The sequence below is a fragment of the Thamnophis sirtalis genome, unplaced genomic scaffold (assembly GCF_051295495.1).
Source record: "Thamnophis sirtalis isolate CommonGarterSnake01/CBP01778 unplaced genomic scaffold, rThaSir2_p1.2 scaffold_8, whole genome shotgun sequence".
Classification (NCBI taxonomy): domain Eukaryota; kingdom Metazoa; phylum Chordata; class Lepidosauria; order Squamata; family Natricidae; genus Thamnophis; species Thamnophis sirtalis.
This window is the reverse complement of record NW_028261388.1, coordinates 19,740,171-19,758,677: the sequence shown is the minus strand read 5'-3', so window position 1 is coordinate 19,758,677 and position 18,507 is coordinate 19,740,171. Positions and strand designations below refer to the sequence as shown.

At 39.2% G+C, this 18,507-nt stretch overlaps 1 protein-coding gene across 2 annotated transcripts in view; it reads left to right on the top strand.

Moving 5' to 3' along the window:
• Positions 1-18,507, top strand: part of ARHGAP20 (Rho GTPase activating protein 20) — a 105,404-nt gene that overhangs the window by 20,710 nt on the left and 66,187 nt on the right. Inside the window, exon 2 of one of the 2 annotated variants that reach the window (XM_087721201.1) lies at positions 5,241-5,326. In XM_087721201.1, the coding sequence (XP_087577327.1) occupies positions 5,241-5,326 (86 nt within the window). Of the gene's footprint in view, positions 1-5,237; positions 5,327-18,507 lie in introns of both variants that reach the window. The other variant, XM_087721200.1, reaches the window with a different exon arrangement.

Below are 18,507 nucleotides of genomic sequence, written 5' to 3'. Positions count from 1 at the left end.
CCCAGGAACTCCAAGCATTAAATCACCCTTCCAAGCAGCCTCCATGTTTCCAGTGTCTTTTCCCCCCACTTGGAACTGAACACAGGACGACATTTCTTCCAACAGCACCTCAAGTCTTTCCCAGTTCTTATGATTGTGGAGGAAAAATGGAATGTGTGTTGAGCATTCTTCGTTAAGATATTAAAGACAAAACAGAACATAGATCCCATTTGTAGTCTGTGTTCCTTTCTTTTTTATTTGCATGTCTTTCTAGACTTTAATGGAAATGGCAATACTTGAAAATACAGTGTTAAAATGTGTATTATTTCATCAGATTTAATTTCTCCCAACCATTTTCTATTTCTATATCTTTCTATTAACTGTTACACAAATCCTATGGAGAATTATAAGTATAAATCTATTTTGGGGTAGGGATTAGAAGACTTTCAATTCATCCAACATAGAACCTAAATCCCAATTCAGACATTTCTTAAATAGTTGCCTGGAATGTTGTCTGTTATGACGTTATGACATTTTCCCTTTTATTCAGGAAACAGGGCACAAGGCACTGTTTCGTGACTGAATACTGTAAATAGATCTCGACTAAGCCTGGAGAAATAATAATCCATTTGTCTAAAAATGAAACGTCTTGATTTCTTCTAATGTTTTTTTTTTGCCTCCTTGGCAGAAATGCAAGTTGTCCACAAAAATAATGGCAGAGCTTTAGGTTTATCGTACAGCTTTGTTATTTCCACCCTGGAATGAGAGGCTGCAGTAAAATGAGTTCCTGCTATACCTTGGAATCAGGGGTGGGTTTCTCGCCCCGTTCCAACCGGTTCGGTTGGAACAGGGCCGGCGGCGTCCTCGTGCATGCGCGCGGTGCACGAATGCGTACTAGCGTCTGTGCGATGCTCCAGCTGCTCCTGGAGGATCGCGCAGGCGCTGTATGCGTCCTGCGCATGCATGGAAACGCAGAACTCATCAAAAGTTCGGGTAAGGAGCGCGGGCGGGCAGGTGTGCCCTTCGCCATTCCCGGAAGTTACTTACTTCCAGGTTCGCCGACCAACCGGTTCGCGGGGACCGCCGCGAACCGGTTGAAACCCACCCCTGCTTGGAATATGTGGGTTGGAATATGTAAAAGCATCAATTTATCTTTACTACATCTTTTTCATATCAATATAGCCCATCGTTCCAACATTGCAGGTAGGACAGGAAACTGGGTAGCATCCATCAGCCTCGAGGCAAATTTGAATATTAAAAATCAATAATGGGCTAAGTTGGATCGATTGACTGAAAGAAAGGAAGCATACAGGTATATCCCAACTTGCTTAGCTGTTATTTGAAGTTGTGATAAACCCGCCGAAAGGAATCAGTTTTAAAGTTCAGACAGCCCCTCTCCTACAGTCATGTGAACTCATTTTGAGCACTTGGCAGTCAGCTCTAGGTAGAATGGTTTACAGTGTCCCATGTTCACGATTTACAGTGTTTTGCTGAAAAATAGGGTTTCCTTCTGGTTTTCGGCAAAAATGAGCAATGTGTTTGGTTAATGACTACAGTGCTTGCTTAAGAACTGGGGGAGGGGGATTTCACTTAATGATGATGATTCCTGTAATGACTGCTACGAAAACAAGGTTGTAAAATTGAGCCAGTCAAGTGATGGCACATTTTATCACCCTGAAGACTTCTGACCATAGTGGGCAAACTCCATTAGAGTCATAATCCAAGAACTACCTGTACTTCTTATGTTTTAGATGAAGCATACATAAAACTAACTTATCCTTGTTCTGCATCAAAAACATGCTGCTCACCATCTGTAAGTCTTATAATACTTCTTCTAAAAATAGCTTGTTTTTACGGTAGTTCACTAGCCAATATAATGAAGACGGTCTATTGCACATGAATCTCTCTGATGATGCATTCTGTTTCGTGTCTGTTTTACAGAAAATGCCAACAATATTTAGTACGTCTGTTTGATTATTTATTCAGTTTCTACAGCCACTCATCTCAGCCAAGTGGCATTGGATGGCTGGGGTGGGGGCTTGCCATTCTAAAACTATAAAACAGTGAAAATAATTAAAAACAATAAAAACAATCCACAAAGTAAATACAAGTTTATTACATTAACTAACTTATAGGGTGCCCTGAGGTTAAAAAAAAAACCCGTTCAGAGTAGCAACCAAAATGTACAGTCTCTGAATTGGAAAATTGGAAAGTTTTAACCTGCATTTTTATGCTTCCCTTTTAATATTTGTCATTTGAGTTTACTTTTTTGAGAAGCTCCTTCAGCTAGAAGCCGTTTGCAGCTTTTGTAAACAGTTATTAAGTGCAACCACTAGTACTTTTGCCTATACTCAAAAAACAAATCCTCACAGGGACCTTGTTTCAACTGTTGCAATTTGTGCTGATTCTGTTAATGGTTGAATTGGCTCAAGTATGAATAGAACTGCCCTTAATTTAATTAAATTAAGAGGGAGCCAAGTTAGAACAAGCACAGTCTTCCTGAGGAAAACTAAGAGGAATGTGATGAATTGTTAATTAAAATAAGTTTAGTTATAGTTTATTGCTTGTCTATTGAGTACTGTATTATCATTCATTTAGTATGTTACCTCCATCCAAGGCTGAAACTGGAACAATAAAACTGTAAAACAGACAAAACCAAATTTCATAAAACCAGCATACATAAACTCATTAAAAAAGAAATCTTAGTTGTTTTAATGTAGATGCCAGTCTTGAAACCAGCCTTTTCCTGGTCATCTGTGCCCTATTTTTTAATACCTTACACACAGATGTCTTTTTCTTGTCTTTGATGGGCAGGCTGTCCTAGACCTTGACTGAGAAGGCCCGTCTCTGCTGCCCCAGTCCTCCTGTCTTCCTGGGGAGTAAAATCCACAGTAGTGTATTTCTTTTTGGCCAGAGGGTAGAATCTATATTATTCCTTTTTTGGCGTGCTTGTATTGAATGGATGGATGGGGTGTCAGACTTTTGAAGGCAACATAACACCACAATTAGGTTTAATATGATAGACTTGCGAGGCCAGCGCAATGGGCAACCTGGTCATACCGATGTAATGCAATATAATGTTACATACATATAGGTATATGGGAATGTGTGTTAGTTATTACTTATTTGGGTTTAGGGATTCTATTTCTTTCATTTATTATTGAGTTATTGAGATGTATTTTGTGTTGGAGGGGGGAACTGCACCAAGGGAGGCTCATTCAATTTCATTATACACATGTTGTTCATTGACAATAAAGGTTTGATTTGATTTGGATGCTACTTGAGAATGTGGTCTCAAATACTGCGTGTTTTGGTCACCACACTATAAAAAAGATGTTGAGACTCTAGAAAAAAGTACAGAGAAGAGCAACCAGGATGATTAGGGGACTGGAGGCTCATAGATACGATGAACGGTTGCAAGTACCCGGCATGGGTAATCTAGTGAAGAGAAGGACCAGGGGAGACATGATAGCAGTGTCCCAATATTTGAGGGGCTGCCACAGAGAGGAAGGGGGTCAAGCTATTTTCCAAAGCATCTGAAAGCCAGATAACGAATTATGGATGGAAACGATCAAGGAAAGATTCAACCAGGAAATAAGGAGAAATTTTCAGACAGTGAAAACAATCAACCAATGGAACAGAAGTTGCCTTCAGAGGTTCTGGGAGCTTCATCGCTGGAAGCTTTCAAGAAGAGACTGGACTGCCATCTGTCAGAAATGGTGTAGAGTCTCCTGCTTGGGCAGGGAGGCTGGACTAGAAGACCTACAAGGTCCCTTCCAAGTCTGTTAATCTGTTTTACTAAATACAACCTGGACGATAACATACAGATAGATCTCTACTTACAACCATTCATTTAACGATAGTTCAAAGTTGCAATGGCCCTGGAAAAAGTGACCTCTGTTCGCACATATGACCATCGTACCACTCCTGCGGTTATGTAATTGCAATTCAGGTGCTTGGCAAATGGCTTGCATCTACAACCACTTGTAGCATCCTGTGATAATGGGATAGCAATTTGTGACCTTTTTTGGTGATTTCCAGGGGGGAAAATGCCTATTGGGGATTCACTTAAACATGCATGATTTACTTAATGACTATGTGATCTACTTAATGGTTGTGGTGATCTTTTTAATGACTATTGTAAAAATTGTCATAAAATCAGATCTCACTTGGCTTACGATTAAAATGACTTCGTGACCCGACAAATGCGCGCACGACAAAAGCGTGCCGACAAAACCGCGGCTCTAAAACAGCAACGTCATCAATGCGGCAACAACAGCGCGGTGACAGAAGCACGATTTAAGTTAAGGTAAGGGTTAGGGTTAGGTTTACAGCACGCTTCTGTCACCGCGCTGTTGTCGCTGCGCTTCAGCGCTCATTCATCGCCGCACTTTAGAACTCACAGTTTTGTCACCGCGGTTTAGTCGGGCGCGCTTTTGTCATTCGCCCTTTTGTCGGTGAACCAAATGACTTGTGGACATTTTGGTCCCAATGGTGGTCATAAGTCAAGGAATGGGGCAACTTGCTGCAGCCAGCTCTCCATGGCCAACTCACCCATGGCCAACTCACCATGACCAACTCACCATGACCAACTTGCTGCGTCCAAGTCATCATGGAACAATTCACCCCAGAACAATCCAACGATTCAATTATTTAAAATAATTTAAAAATCTATGTTAATGTTTGTCATTTACATTTGATTTTGTCCCTCCCTTTGGATCCTTTCTTTAATGATTGTGTTTCACCATTTCTTTAGTATTAATATAACTCTCATCCCACTACGAGCTGATCGCAAGGAGCTGCTGTGGTACATTGGCCGCAGTAAGTTGACTGGGGCAAGTTGTCCTAAACACTCTTGAATTGGATCCAGAAGCAGATTATTAAGAAAGTGATATTCTTGCAGAGCTGTAGTTTTAAAATGAGTGGGGCAGAATTGAGCTACCCCAGTTGAAAATAAGGTAGTCGAGAACACAGTGTAGGAACTGTGGGCTGCACCTTTTGCTCCTGGTCTAGATAATTTGTAGTATTCTAAAAAAATTCTCCTCCCCTGTTCTTAGGACTGAGAAAGGTTTTCTACTTGTCTGTCTTAAATGATCTCCAAATGGAACGGATTTTGTTTCTTTGCATTTTTAGATCTTTCCTTCCATATTATAAAAATGTCTCCTAGAGTTGCCTCAGCGATAATGGGCTGCATAGAAATTTAATAATGAAATAAAATTTAAAAATGCTCAATGTTTAATTTTGTTTTGATGTTTCAGCAGAAAATGAAGAGCTTGGCCCAAAGACGCCAGTCAGCACCATCCCTGGTTCTCAGCAAAGCTCTGACCAAAGCCAGAACAAGTGCCAGGTAAGACGGACTCTTATTCCTTCGGGCTCCATTTTCATCATAGTGTGGTTTTGATGAGTATGTGTATCATACATGGCTAAACTAATACTTGGAGGATAAACTGTAAGCAGGTTGATGTTTAGAATGTTCTTGCCTTGGGCAACTGGGAAGTGTGGTGTAGAAAGCAAAGTTAGCAGAAAAACAGACTGCCCTCAAATTTCCATCTCTGTTCTAGCCTTAGATTACCTAACCCAGACCCCAAAAAAGGACTTTGTGTCCCGAGGTTCCAGGTTTGTGAGAGTTGCAAAGAGGGTCTATATTTTACAAAGCAATAATGAAATTGTTTCTTTCTTGAGTTGACAGGATGGGAAGTTCAATCCCAAAAAAGATACACAGTCAGAGGTGGTATTCAGCAGGTTCTGACCAGTTCTGTAGAAACGGTAGCGGAAATTTTGAGTAGTTCGGAGACCTGGTAAATACCACCTCTGACTGGCCCTGTCCCCATCTATTCTCTGCCTCCTGAGTCCCTGTGTTCCCAGATCAGGAGGGAATGGAGATTTTACAGTATCCACCAAGCCACGCCTGCCATGCCCACCAAGCCATGCCCAACAGAACCGGTAGTAAGAAATGTTTAATCCCACCTCTGCACTCAGTACTTTATTTCTGCCAGTAAAGCAGAGTTTGGTACCAGGATGATTTATTTACAAATCTTGGCTTGTTTTTAACTATGATTTTATATCTGAATTCTGGCTTCTTAGATCAGCTGTTTTTCAGCAGCCATAAATGGGATGGTGTTGAGTGGGAAACAAAGCCTTATTCTTTTTATTCTAAATCAGCTCCGATTTCCATTTATGCTTAGACATGCACATCACATGTTATGAAGATTTTAATAATAATACAATTTTAGTTAAATCTGTAAGTTGAGATGCTTCTGGTTTAAGTTAAAGGCACTGGAGTTTACTCTTTGCATTAATTTCATTCTTAATAATTGTTTTCACCAATGTTTCTAATTTAGGTTGCCTTCTCAGGTGACATTTCTCCTTTCAGAAAAAAAGACTAATTTTCTTAATATTTTCCAGACCAATAACAAAATCATGATAAGTTTGTGGGAAAATTATTTACAGCAAACTCTTTACTTGGACAACTATAGTAAAACTACTTGTTTAGGAGTAATTTTTAACATAGCATTTCTTTGGTTCTTACGTAGACTATAGCTATAGGTTCAATTCAGGGGTGAAATCAACTTACTTTGCTACCGGTTCGCAAATGTGAGTGCACACGGCATTCTCCACACATGTGTAGGACCTTCTGTGCATGTGCAGAGTGTCAATAATGGGACATGATGACGTCCCACCGCCATCAGTTAGAACTGGCTGAATTGCACCACTGGTTCAGTTAATTGTCCCAAAATGCAGATCAGGAGATTTTTGTCATTAATTTTCAACTGCATGAAATGAATGCACTATGGGTGCACCCAGGATAGTAAGAAATATGAATGAAAAAGCTGCTTTGTAATAAATCTTTGTTATGAAAATGCCAGAATTCTTTGCAAGGATAGTTTCATTGGACAGTTTGCAAGATGTAGTGTTTGGCAACAAACTTCTGCAAAACTACTTTTCACTGCAAAATGGTTAACAGATGATAAAATTACTGGGATGTTTGTACAGCATTTTCTGCAACGTTTTTTTCTCCAAGTGCTTTACGTTGGCCACCTCAAGATTAACTGATTTTTTTTTTTACATCTTTGCGTTTAATTATTATCCAATAGATTTCTAAGGCTATATTTATAACTAATCTCTCCTATTCTTATAATTTATTGGAATTGCAGCTATTCAAGTCATTGGCAAAATTGCAAGCAAACACAACTAGCTCATTTAAATCTCCCTGAATGGGGCTCTATTCAGTTGATCCACTCTCCTTCTCAAAATTGTTTCTCTGTTAACAAGAATCATTCTTCTTCCTCAATAATCAAACAAATGATGTTTGGACTCCATATGTTCTGAAAATGCTTAGCTCTTGTGGCTTACTTTTTCTTCTTCTGAAGAAAAAGGAACAATGAGTGGTATGGTTAATCCCTTAAATATTTTGTTATAAAAGCTGTTTAATACTTATTCAGAATTTTTAAACAAAATATTAAGTTCACGTTTAAATAGATTGCAGTTTTTCCTTTGGTACTAAATACTAATGTTAATAGATAGTCACTCCAATGTCTTAGAGTATTTGATTAATGACTACATAACTCCTTCCCAGCTGCATCTTATATCTGCAGAGGTTTTATATGAATATCCTATTTTAGCAGCTGATTCATCTCTGTATATATTGACATTAATGAGAGAACGTGGTTAGGAAATACTTGGAAAACTGGCATATTTATATTTTCATGGTCTTTTATAGGCAATTCTGATGTATCTTTTTTTTTCCTGCTGCATGACAATCACCAAAGTGTAATGTTTGCCATAGGCTATTGATTTAAAGCAGTTAAAATATAGTAACTAATTTAAAATGATATTTAAATATTCAATTAGACTGAATATTTCTAAGTGGCATTTTTTGTTTAAAACTTTTGTTTTTTTTAAAAAAAGCATCTCTTGGTCTAAAACTTGATTTATAATTGTGTAGTTGATGTTTTTCAAAATAGCTAATGTTGAATTGAGTTGAACCATTTCTGACTACTACTGTGACCCTTTAGCCATTCTACTTTGCTGTGATTTATTTCTGCACAGTTATTTTGTAAATCTAAAGTAGTTTTCAGCTTTAGTGAAAAGAAACTTGTATAAAAGTGAAATTGAAATGAAATCTGTGACATTACTCAAAAAGGGCAATACAATCAAGCTCCTATTGTGCATTTGTATAGATCAACCTGTGCTACTCGTTAGTTATGAATCTCTCAAAAACTGGTTTCATAATTATTTCTGAAACAAAGGCAAGGCATTCCTTAGTGACTATCTCTTTCTCCTCTTATCCAAAAATACGGCTAGAAGTTTGTGAAAATAACTCTTCTTTTTGGAGGTGTTATCTACCTCCTCTTTTGGCCCTATCCTTCCTGTGTTCCTAGAATTGATATTTCTTTGAGCTCTCATTCTTGTTTGTCATTGCAAAACAGTTTCCTTGTATATAAAATGAAAACGTAATTAAAACCAGATAAATCCTCTTCGCCGAGAACCATGACCCAAGGGAAAGTGAAAGTACAATAGTGATATCAATCCATTCTATCTAAAATTGTGCAGGAGGAGAGGAGCCCTGTTAGTCTGTGGTAGGCAAACATCAGGAGGAATATCATATAATTTTTCAGACTAACAGATTTTATTAAAAGGTATTTGGGTATCTGATGAAGTGAGCTACAAAGTCTTACAAGTTTTAGTAAAATGTGTTAGTATGAAAGGGTGCAGACCCCTGGTTGTTATTTGTTAATTGTTATTTCAGACTAACTGGATTCATTAATGTTCTTATATCTAATATTATCCTAGTCCAATCTGAGTCACAAATTGAAGCAAAAATAGAACATTAATATTGGTGTCTGATCACTTCCTGTCTCTGGCATTTACAAATCAATTTGATTTCTAAAAAATCCTGTTCTCTCCTCTGTTTGTTTGTTGTCATAATTATATGAGTGCAAGATAATTTTTCGATTCTCCTTTTTTCTGTCATAATCTCACCTATCAGATAACGGTGTTGGCAAGGCTTCTTCCATAAATAATACTTCCACTGAAAATACTGCAACCAGGTTCACACTAGACATATGTTGAAAATGGTAACAACATCAAGCAACATCTGTTCACTTATGGTCTGCCTTTAAAAAAAACAGATCTTGCATGTAACCACTAAAAAATTATTGAGGAAGATATTTGTGAATGTGGAAAATACAGTTATGAGCCACATGCTTAGCTCTGAAATTTTATTGTGTGGGAAGTGTCTCAGTGGTGACTCTTCATGCAGTGTTTTAGATTTGTCCTGAACAAAACATCTCTTTTTTTTTGCTTTTCTGTGGAGAGATATTAATTGAAATCAAGATTAGCTAACAATTATATTAGTGTGAGCCAAGAGACCTTTGTTTGCATAAAGCATGAAACCATATTGTATTACAGAATATTAAAACGGGATAAAATTTGTGATTTCAAATCTAAGGGGCTAAAGATAAGTACAGCTTTCTGATGGTTCTCTGTTGATTCTAGTAGATAATTGGCTACTGATGGAGAGAGCTCATTTGGTGAAGATGTGGCTGACCATCTGCAAATTGTGTCCCTCGCCTCCATAGTTATCTGGGAAAAGTTTGAACATGTGAGCATTATTAATTAATTTGGACAGGATTCTTGGAACTGTGAGATTAGCCACTTGGTTTTAGATCCATGTCCCTCCTATGGTACTAGATTAAAGTCTCCTGGGAGGTGACATGTAGTTGTGTCCATTTGCTGGTGAATGGTTCTCTGTGGGAGATAGTGGTTCCACCCAAATTAAAAGAGGAAGTTGTATGCCCTCTTCCGTAGGAAGCCATTGCTGGACTCAATGGAACTGGACAGTTTCAATCTAGATTCCAGCCTTGCCATTTTAGGGAAGATTGCTCAGGAGGTGATCAGTTTCCAACTCCAGAAGGTTGAAGGAAGGAAAGAGATTATCTGTACTTTTATGGTTGAATTTCAAGAGGGAATATAGTACCAAGATGGTATTTATTACATTTGTGGGTGACCTCTGGCAGGACTGGAATGAGAGTGATCCTGAGTCCTGACCCTTCTTGGTTTCTTCTTGGTCAGCAACTTTCACTACCATCACTCATGGCACCTTCTGGACCATCTCAAGAAAGCCTGGTCCTTTCTCCAAGGACAGTATCAGTTGGCATTGGCAGAAGGGAGGCTGGTACCCTTGATTTGTATGATGCTTCAGGGATGTACTTTCTGTCTGCTTCTATCTAACATCTACATAAAGTTAGTGTTCCTTGAAATATAACCTGTTTTTGACTTTTATATAATTTGCAGGTTCTAGATACTTTTTAAAATGGAATTGACCATCATAAAACTGATAAGCAACATATAACAACAGAGATTTTGTGTTCTATTAATGTAGGAGAAGGATTGGTAAAACCAAGTGGTAGAGTTAAAAGAAGGATCAACCTAGAATCTCTATGTAGTCAGAAGTGGACTAAGGTCAATCCCCCCACCTTGAATTCCATTGACCCTTCATAACACCTAGCAGGTGCTAAAACGTATTTGAGAATATTCCTCTGCACAGGCATAAGTAGCAATAAATCAATTTTATTGGAATTTCACATGTGGACTTGATCTTTTATGCCCGACAATTAGTTTTGCTTTAAAATCTATTAGAATCCTATTCATAATTTTAATTTTAGATTTGCAGACACATAGTAAAAGATGTAGTTTTTAATGCATTTCTTCCATCCATGATGAACAATACCAAAGCTCCATGTTTCATGGAAATTCTCGCCTTGTCTAAATCACAGTAAATGATTGTGACATGTTATTTTCCAGCATTTGTGCCAAATGCTAAATATTCTAAGATAACAGTGATCACACATGTTATCTGGTAATGCAATCAGTTTAGCTCCAATATGGAAATACAGTATGTACCTTAAAGAATTGTACTCTGTGTCCCCGAGGGTTTAATTTGGATCATCTGAGTTATGCGGCTGAGAGATAGTAGAAGATTTAGTAAATATAAATTCTCAAAAGAACTTAACTGTCCAATTCCAGTAGACAGTGTTTCATAAAAACATGCCCCATGGGCTGTTTTCTAAAGCAAGAAGAGCATTGGCTAATCCCCTGCATTTATTTTTATTTTTAATGTGCACGGGTTTTTATCTCCACATGAGAGAACAAAAAAAACCTGACCACACTTCCATTGTCACCTTTAGGTTTCTAGAGATGTTGCTCATACACTTAACTGCTGTTCATCTTAACCCGAAGACCTGGATGTGTTTCAACCTTAAAAAAAACCCTTTTCTAATCAATGCAACAGATTTGCTGCTTTGATGAATTCCTCCCATTTTATATGTCCTGGTTAGTTCTCAGTACTTCAAAATAATTATCAAAGAAAAGGCATGCCAAGTTCAGACAACTAACAAACTCTCCTTGTTTCCTCGGATTAATTGCTGCTTTGGGCTAAGGTTGTAGCATTAATTAGTGGCTTGCTGATTATTTGTTTTACAGTTTTTCAGATCGCATTATGGTTAAGGTCTTATTTGGGAAGATGGAACTGAGAAGCAAAGCAACAAGATGAATCCCAAGATGAACTTGCTCATGGTGACTTTTTCTTGAGAACAGTGTGGGAAGTGACCAGCCATTGTCACCTTCTAATATTTTACAAAGTTTCCTACTCTGTTTTAAAGCTCTGGGATTTTCCAGGAGGCTTCCTATTTAACCGCTTATCAAGTCTGAACCCATTTAGCTTTTTGAAATCAATGGAGCATCTTTGTTTTCTGTGCAATCATCTAGATCAGTGACAGCTAATCCTTTTGTCATTGCGTGCCAAAAACCCGCCCCAATAATGCAATGTGTGTGCAACTCACCCCAGCACACCTTGTCCCCCCATGCATGCACAAATGATCCCCCTGCGCTCCCCCGCCCTCTGCACTTGCACCCCGCCTTGCCCATTTTTTGCTTCCAGGTTAGTGCAGGAGGCCCTCCAGTCTCAAAACGCGGCACAGGGGGTGTGCTTAGATTTGCCATCACAGATCTAGATAGATGCGCTGTCGAAGTCTGAAACACCAAGCACCAAATCCAAGGTTGACTTTGTCCTCTGCAGTTGCCTAAATTGGCCAATGAAAACACACAGGACTAGAGATTGGGGCCTAGTGAGCAGTGAACACTGGACTGTTGCTAGAAGTCAAATCTTGCCCCCACCCTTCAAAAAAAAAGTAATTGATGTTTAATGAAAGCATTTTTTCTATGAAGCTTTTTTTTAGAAATTTGACTAGGACAAAAATCAACACAATTTTTGAAGCGAGAAACAGTTGATATATAAGTATTTAAAATAAGCCAATACTGTTGCAGCTTCTGGTGTGATGTGTGAACAATGCTCCTGTGGCTTGTTCAGTGCACCACAAGAAAAACAAATTTGGATTAGCACAGTGTGAATTCACAAGTCATGTAAGGACTGAAGCCAGATTTTTTTTAAAAATCTCTAAAGGAATATCGTAATTGTTTCCCATCAATGATTGAAACAAGTATGAAAAGTGAAGCGGTGTTCATGGTTAGTGAATGTATGTGGGTAGGAGATCTCCAGGAATCCGAAAGTTGACAGGGACTAAGCACTGTTCTATTATTGCCAAGAAGATAACTTAGACATACCATGAAGTCAAACTTGATTGAAGAGAAAATTTGCAATTTCTCAATTACATTCTCAAGTATTTTTACAATTACAGTATTTCTCGACATGACCACAATTGAGACAAGAACTTCTGTCTCTGATGAAGCTATTAAGTGAGTCATGCCCAATTTTATGAGCTTTGATACAATTGTTAAGCAAATCACCATGGTCATTAAGTGAATCATGTGATCATTAACCTACATTGACTTTAGTTGTCAGAAGCCCAGGGGTGGTATACTCTTACCTTCCCCACCAGTTTGCAAATGTGAGCGCATGCACCACCTTTGCACAGGCACAGATCCCTCCGCACATGCGTTTTTGACAAAAGGGCCTAAATGGGCTGCTGTAGAGCCGGGCGCGGGTGGGGAGAGCCACCCGCGATTTCCGCTACCAGCTTTGGCAATTGGTCCGAACCGGTAGAATACTACTTCTGCAGAAGCCCCCTGAGAAAATTGCAAATGGTGGTCACATGACCCCGGGATGCTGCAACTGTTATAAATATATGCCAGTTGCCAATCACTCAAGTTTTGCTCATGTCACATGGGGACACTGCAATGATTGTAAGTGGGAGGACACGTTGTAAGTCATTTTATTCAGCGCCATCATGGCTTTGAACAGTTGTTAAACAAATGGTCCTAAGTCAAGGACTTATTTTCGAAGATCCCTTACATATAATCATGAAATTCATTCCCTTGGCTATTTTTTTAAAAAATTTTCATCCCTGACTGAATGCTTGTTCCAACAGCTCATATTTTAACTTAGTCTACTCTTCTTAAATAAAACTGAAAATGTAGGATGTGGGGAAGTTGATCTTCTTGATAACAACTGTACCCAAAGAGATGAGATTGAGAACTTCATTTCTAAAAATCTGCAAGACCAGCATAGCTATATTGCCCTTCAGAATGTAAAGCTTTGAAAAATGTATCGGTGCCCTACAACTGTTTTGCAAGCAGTTGAATGTGTAACATTATCATACTGAGTAATTGTGCCGTTGTATCTTCAGCTGCAAGTCATGGATAGACCCTGCAGAGCTTTCTACCGAGGGAGAATTAAAACCATCTAACCTCATGGTTATGAGGGCAAACACTGTTGCTATTATGGAGCGGTCCCAGAATAAACAAGGATATGAACTGCACACCTGAGAAAACACCTTATTTCAGCTCTCTATGTGGAGATAATGGAAAGTCCTTTTGTCATTGAGTGATCAGGCAAAAGGTCTATACCCTTCCCTGTTAGACGCTTGTCGTTCAGCTCAAAGTGGAGAGAGATATTCACATTTTTCAGCCAAGGGGAAGTGAAAAAACTTTGAGAAAAAGTGCATTCCTTGGTCATTCACATGACAAATAAGCAGCGTTTCCTTGTTTTAAGGTAGTGAACTGTGAGATAGAGGTAGCCTTTGCTTTGCATTTTTCCCCTACTGTGTTTATCCACTCATAGCCTCTCCCATTCCATTTTTCTTCTATTAATGTCACTTGGCACAAATTCTTAAAATTTCCTTTTTGGCTCTCTCAGCCAAAGCTTGGAATGTGTCACTGATCTAGGAAGTGAGCTATGTGCAATACACATGTCCATGTTGCTTTTGATCCCAGTTGGTCTAAGGGTCAGGACATGCAAGAGTTATTTGGTGCTGTCATCCTGTGATTCCCCCCCCCTCCCCCGGTAACATTGCTATGAATTGAAATTAGCCTCAAACATTGTCTCAAAACTGATGCACCTTCAAGAAGCCAGAATCAGAATACTGATTTTGAAATGATTAGTTTAAAAGCTCCTGGATAAAGCTATAGGGCAGTGATGGCAAACTTTTTCGGCACCGAGTGCCCAAACCGGAACATCCGTGTATGTGAGCGCATGCACACGCCGGAGCACCAGAAACCCGAAGACCAGCTGGCCAGTGTGCTTTAAAGCCCTACATGGCCTAGGACCTGGGTACCTACGAGACCGTCTCCTGCCACATACCTCCCTTAGACCAATAAGATCTCACAGGATGGACCTTCTCCGGGTGCCTTCAGCAGGACAATGCTGGCTGGTGACGTCGAGGAGTAGGGCCTTCTCTGTTGCTGCTCCGGCCATATGGAATGAGCTGCCCCCGGAGATCCGGGCCCTCCCCACTCTCATGGCCTTTCGCAAAGCCATTAAAACCTGGCTTTTCCGGCAGGCCTTCTGATTGGGTGTTTGTTGTCTTTCTTTTTAACTTTGTGTGTCCTATTGTTTTAAAGTCTTTTTTCTTTTTAATTTCTTTTTATTCTGTAAGCCGCCTGGAGTCCTTCAGGATTGGGCGGCATAGAAATCAAATAAACTCAACTCAACTCATACCAGCCACCTGGTCTTTGGGTTTCCAGCATGCCCATGCACGCTGGCCAGCTGGTCTTTGCATGCGCCCAAGCACCAGAAACCTGAAGACCAGCTGGCCGGCGCACACATGCCTGTTTTGGGGTGTTTTCCAGGGTGTTTGGGGGGACATTTTCTGGTGCTCCGGCGCTTGCAAAGACCAATGTGCCAGAAACCAGAAGAGCAGCTGGCAATGGTGAGTATGCCTACAGAGAGGGCTCTGCGTGTCACCTCTGGCACGTTAGCCAACATGGCTATAGGGAATTATGCCTTTTCCTTGTTCTGCTCATTTACTCAAGCTGTCTTGAGAAGTCCTTCTCTGGATATTACTTTGGAAGCTAACTGGTTGGGGATTAGGGACAACCATGCTTTCTGGAATAACTGAGTTGACCTCTACCTCTTCTCTGGGGATTCATAGACAAAAGATATAACTTCTGCTTATTAGCCCTGAGACTGAGTTTGAAGAGTTTGGACACATCTCCTTGGGCTGACTGGATTACAGTTGTTAACGAAGGCGTAGAGCAAGAAAGTCATCTTATACTCCTTAGAATCCTGGACCAGCTTCTCAGGGAGGGAATGGGGTCTCCCGCAGTGCACAGTGAACTACCGTTCAGGTAAGACCAACCATCTTTCTCTGTGCACTGCTTGGAGAGTCCATGCATGGGATAGACCCAAGCATAGATGATCAAAGGCGGACAATAGATTGGTCCGGGGTCCCTTCCGTAGAGAGAACCTTTTGCAGTACCCATCATCCAAACACCGCCTCCGCCGAAGCAAATGAGTCTAACCGATAATGCTTGACGGATGGCGATGGTGAGGCCCAGGTTGCAGCCCTGCAGATGTCCTCCAATGATGCCCGAGTTGTCCTGTTGTTAAGTGGATCCGGTTTTCCCATTGACTTTGCTTGTCACATGATTACATGATCTTGGCACACTGCAACTGTTATAAACATGAGTCACTTGTCAACTTTCTGAATTTTGATAATTTGACCATGGGGTATTTGACCATGCAATGGTCGTAAGTGTGAAAAATGATCACCAGTCACCTTTTTCAGTGATGATGTAGTTTTGAATGGTCACTTAAATGAACTGTTATAAGTCAAGGACTACCTGCAATTGGATGGGAGAATTCTGAGAAACTTCAGGACTGTAGGCTAGATAAGGAATGCTGAAAATATTCAAGAGGCAGCAGTTGCAAACTGCTTTTGTATTTTTTTCACGAAAACACTAAAAACATGATTATGAAGTCATCCCGAATCAAGCTTGATTCAAAGAAGACTTTGCCTCATGCCTTTAAATCATTTGGGTGCAATTGTTTTTTTTTCTTTTCTTTTTCAAAACCTTAAGAGTTTTCCATTTGTTTATAATAATAGTTCAAGATGGTAATTAATTTAAAAACAACAACAACATGGACTTACTGAGGATTTTTCTCAAAAGCCATTAATCCGATAACTGACAAGTGTTTAGGAGAAAATGGCAACCATTTGGCAATTTAATGTAATTTATATAATAAACCATACCTGAAGCTTGACTTTTCTATATATTGATGAACTGGACTGCAGAATTGCATGCATTTTAAGCAAAAATAATTTAATTTTCCTGGTTTAAAATATTTTATTTCCTTTTTCATAACACACACTCGCATGTATACATGTAATTTTAATTACTACTACACCTCTTAATAAAAATAGGAAAGAAAAGATCTTCTGTAGCCTACTTGCAAATTATTTTTTCATCATAGAATAGGCTAGAATATCTGAAAGAGGCAAAGTTAGACATTTAAAAATTCTACTGCCTCAAATCAGCAGTGTGATTCCAGAAGAGTCTTTTAAAATGTTTGCAGACTTCATAGATTAGTTTGAAAGGAGAACTGAAGCATGAATCTCAAGAAACACAAATTACAGCTGGGATTTATATTATTTAAAGAGTTATGTCCTAATATATATCTAATTAATAACTGACTTTATCATTTTGTAAACAGGATGTGGTATATATTTAGAGATCTTAATTGAATTAATATGATTCATCATATTGTACTCTGAAGCACTTCTCACTCCAAATATTATCTTCCTTATTCATTACAATGAACTGGTGAATTTCTACTTGGGCGATTCTAATTACCGTATATGAGACTTATTTTCCAGGAAAGAAAATAAGTCCAAAGCCAAAAATCCCCATAATAATTTTTATTGTGAGGAGAACAGAATTTCTCTCTTTCTTTTTACAGTATTTTCTCAGCGGTTGAAATTAGTGAACAAACTGTACTCATCATATGAAAAGAATGTAAAATCTTGTAGTCTTTTTCCCCCTCTCAGCCTACAAACAATTACTCTGGAAGATCTGAAAAATTAACTGAAATAATTTGTGTACCTCAAAATACTAAGAAACTAAACATACTTTGGGGAGCAAAAATTTGAATGTGTGTGATTAAAATCTGTTGTGACCTTTACTCTTGGCTACAACAAAACAATGATGCATAAAATTTGATGTGATTAACGTTGATAAAGCCAGGTATTCCATTTCACTGGATGTGCAAACTACCTAACAGAGATAAATAAGATCAATACATGTGCTTATCTTTGGTAGCTTTGGTAGGTCCATAAAGTATTGTGAAGAGATTATCTCGGGTCTTGATTATTTGTTTGAATGAATAAACCGTCTTACAAAGACCCGTACTGTAAAACCTTGTTTAATTTTTACCAGATTCACTACAACAGTTTGAGGTAATTTCAGATCATTTCAATGGTGGGTTACGACTGGTATGCCCTGGTACGGGCGCACCAGTGCCTGCTGGGAGCACCAGGTACCGTTCCAGTATGATGCTTTGGCGGACCCACCTGCCCACCCACGCTCCTTACTGATATTTGAGGGTTTCAGGGCTTCTGCACACAGAGCGTACAGTGCCTGTGTGACGCTCTGCTGAGCAGCTGAAGTGTCATGGGCAGTAAGTATGCATGCACACGGTGCGCATGTGTGCACGGGCGCTGCGCACATCAATGTGGTGGACACCCGGCCCCGTTGCACCGTAACGGTTGCAATGGAATCCGGAACCCACCACTGGATCATTTCCAAAGTATGAAATAATGTCATCCTAATATTCTAGTGAATTCTACGATGCACAATTCCCTCTTAATGCTTTGAGAGTGATTTATCTAGTAATTTAACCTGTGGAGATACTAAAAGAAAAGCAATGTGCTTCTTTCTGTCTAATGGCATTCATCAGCTGGGTTTGCTACAATAGTTTTTCCTCATATGGGTGTAGAACAAGGTTTAACTTTCTCATGATTATATAAATATATTAATATAAAATTATCTTCTGATGCAGGGATGATCCTATGGGGTTCCAGATTTGCTGAATGTGTGTGTGTGTGTGTGTGTGTGTGTGTGTGTGTGTGTGTGTGTGTGTGTTTCTCAGTATTCCTCAACTGTGGTTTTGTCACTTTGCGGGCTTTTGGAATTGTTCTTTTGCGACATTTGGAAGGCCATAAATGTTCCTGTCTTCTAGCAGGAATGAATTATATAAATAATCTGCATTGAATGAAAGGTGACAGAAGTAAA